The sequence below is a fragment of the Phaethon lepturus genome, unplaced genomic scaffold, assembly GCF_000687285.1.
Source record: "Phaethon lepturus isolate BGI_N335 unplaced genomic scaffold, ASM68728v1 scaffold47058, whole genome shotgun sequence".
Lineage (NCBI taxonomy): Eukaryota > Metazoa > Chordata > Aves > Phaethontiformes > Phaethontidae > Phaethon > Phaethon lepturus.
This window is the reverse complement of record NW_010559201.1, coordinates 14,525-16,493: the sequence shown is the minus strand read 5'-3', so window position 1 is coordinate 16,493 and position 1,969 is coordinate 14,525. Positions and strand designations below refer to the sequence as shown.

Genomic DNA, 1,969 nt, shown 5'->3' with positions numbered 1-1,969 from the left:
CTTTCCCTGCCTGCTTCTCCCTGGGACAGCTTCCAGAAGCAAAGTGCTGGTGTGGGCTGGAGGCCGCTTCCCATGTCCTTTGCACTGGTGAGAGGCTTGTTTCGGACTGTGGCCATCACAGGGTGACCCCTTCCTCTCCTTTTGAGCATATGCTCAAAATGAGTCTTTGCACAAATAATACTGCTGCTGTTATTTCTGATATTTAGAGGGCTGCTACTTCTGCACCAAACTTTGAGAGCTTGTTTGGGTTCTCTGATCTTAATGTGATTTATTCTTCAATCCTGAAAGGTTCAATTAAGCAACTCACTCAGACTTCTGTTGTACCCACATTGCTGTGGGAGCCAGTCCACCTGGCTGGGAAATGCCGCATTCTGTTTTAAACTGTACAAAATGAAGGATTGAAGAGTTTGAACCTTCTTTTGTCATGAAATCTCTGCTACCTGTGGTTCTTGCCATGCGACTCAGTGATTTTGAACTTTTGTTTAAGAAAAATGACCCCAGAAAGAAGCTGTCTGGTTTAATGAATTCTCTGTGTTTAGATTCACTAATCGTTGTGCTTTCCGTTGATTGCCAACTAATCTGGTGGTGTCTTTTTCCTCAATTTTTAAATTGGTTCTAACTTTCACTTTTGCTCTGTCCTTTCCTCCTTTAAATAGTTTTTCTTACCTCTTGCTGCAAGAATGTCTGAGGAGTCTTACTTTGAATCTAAAACAGAGGAGTCAAACAGTGCAGAGATGTCATGTCAGATCACAGCAACAAGTAACGGGGAGGTAGCTGGCATGAACCAAAGTCTGAAGGCCTTGATGATGACGGGCTTTGGGGATATCTTCTCTCTGAACCAAGCAGGATCTGTCCTGCATTCTGGAATGCAGATAAACATGCAAGCCAAAAAGAATTCTTCTAAAACCACCTCTATGAGAAAAGGAAAGAAAATCAACATGGCTTTGGGTTTCAGTGAATTCGACTGGTCAGATGATGATGATGATGATGATGATTATTTTGATGACACAGATGATAGCAGCGAATGAAATCAGTTATAGAATTAACCCTGAAATTGGTTTTAGCAAAGCAAAATAATAAAGTTTTAGAACAAGAATCCTGTCAGTTTGGTCTGTTTAAATCCTGTAAAAGAAAAAAAAAAAAAAAGAGACATTTACCAGGCTGAGCATGTTTGTGTGTAGAAAGACGTGTTGTATTTGTTTAGATTGTGCTGACTTATTTCTGCTTTGATGAAATTTGGAACTAAACTATCCAAACTCATTGAGATTATTATTATTATTATTTTAAGAACCATTATTATATCTATAATTCTTGATGCCTGATTACAGAAACTATGGCTTGATAAACTTAAGATCTGAAAACACTGGGGGAAACTTCAATGCCTTTAATGCCATTAATGTACTTAAAATTTTTCTTTTTATGTTTTTGTCATTTCCCTTACCCCTTTAATTGTCAATCATACGAATTTGCTTGTAATTCCAGATTTGCTATTCTCTACAATCCATTCTTTCTTACTGTTGCAGTGAAGGGGTTTGCTGTGTTTCTAATTTAAAGCCTTTTCCAAGCCAGCATTGTGGGTAGTTGGAAATATGTTTCTAGGAAGAGAGAAGCTTGGTTGAGGGTAAGAGAGGGGTTAGTTAAATACACAGTTTAAAAACTGAATAGCAGCAGAATCCAGATAATCCCTATTAGTAGATGATTTGTATAAATGTTCTTTTTTCCCCTCACGTGTGTGTGCATGTGTATATAATTCAGTCTAGCAAAGCAAACTGCAATCAGACCTCTGCATCTATTATCAGATATTGTGATCTAGAAGGTAATTTTCAGTTATGTTGATGTAAATCCAGGAAGCCTCATTAACTTTGATGGACTTATTCTTGTACCTGAGAGTAAAAATTGGTGTTAGTAAATTTTGGTTCTGTTGCATCTCCTAAACCGTGTGTGCTGCCCTTATGGAAGGACAAAGAGA

General features: G+C 38.1%; 1 protein-coding gene across 1 annotated transcript in view; it reads left to right on the top strand.

Moving 5' to 3' along the window:
• Positions 1-1,126, top strand: part of LOC104625618 — an 8,571-nt gene extending 7,445 nt beyond the window's left edge. The window contains exon 3 of the mRNA XM_010293288.1: positions 657-1,126. Within this exon, the coding sequence (XP_010291590.1) occupies positions 657-1,028 (372 nt within the window). The 3' untranslated portion in view covers positions 1,029-1,126. The remainder of the gene's footprint in view (positions 1-656) is intronic.
• Positions 1,127-1,969: the final 843 nt, after the last annotated feature.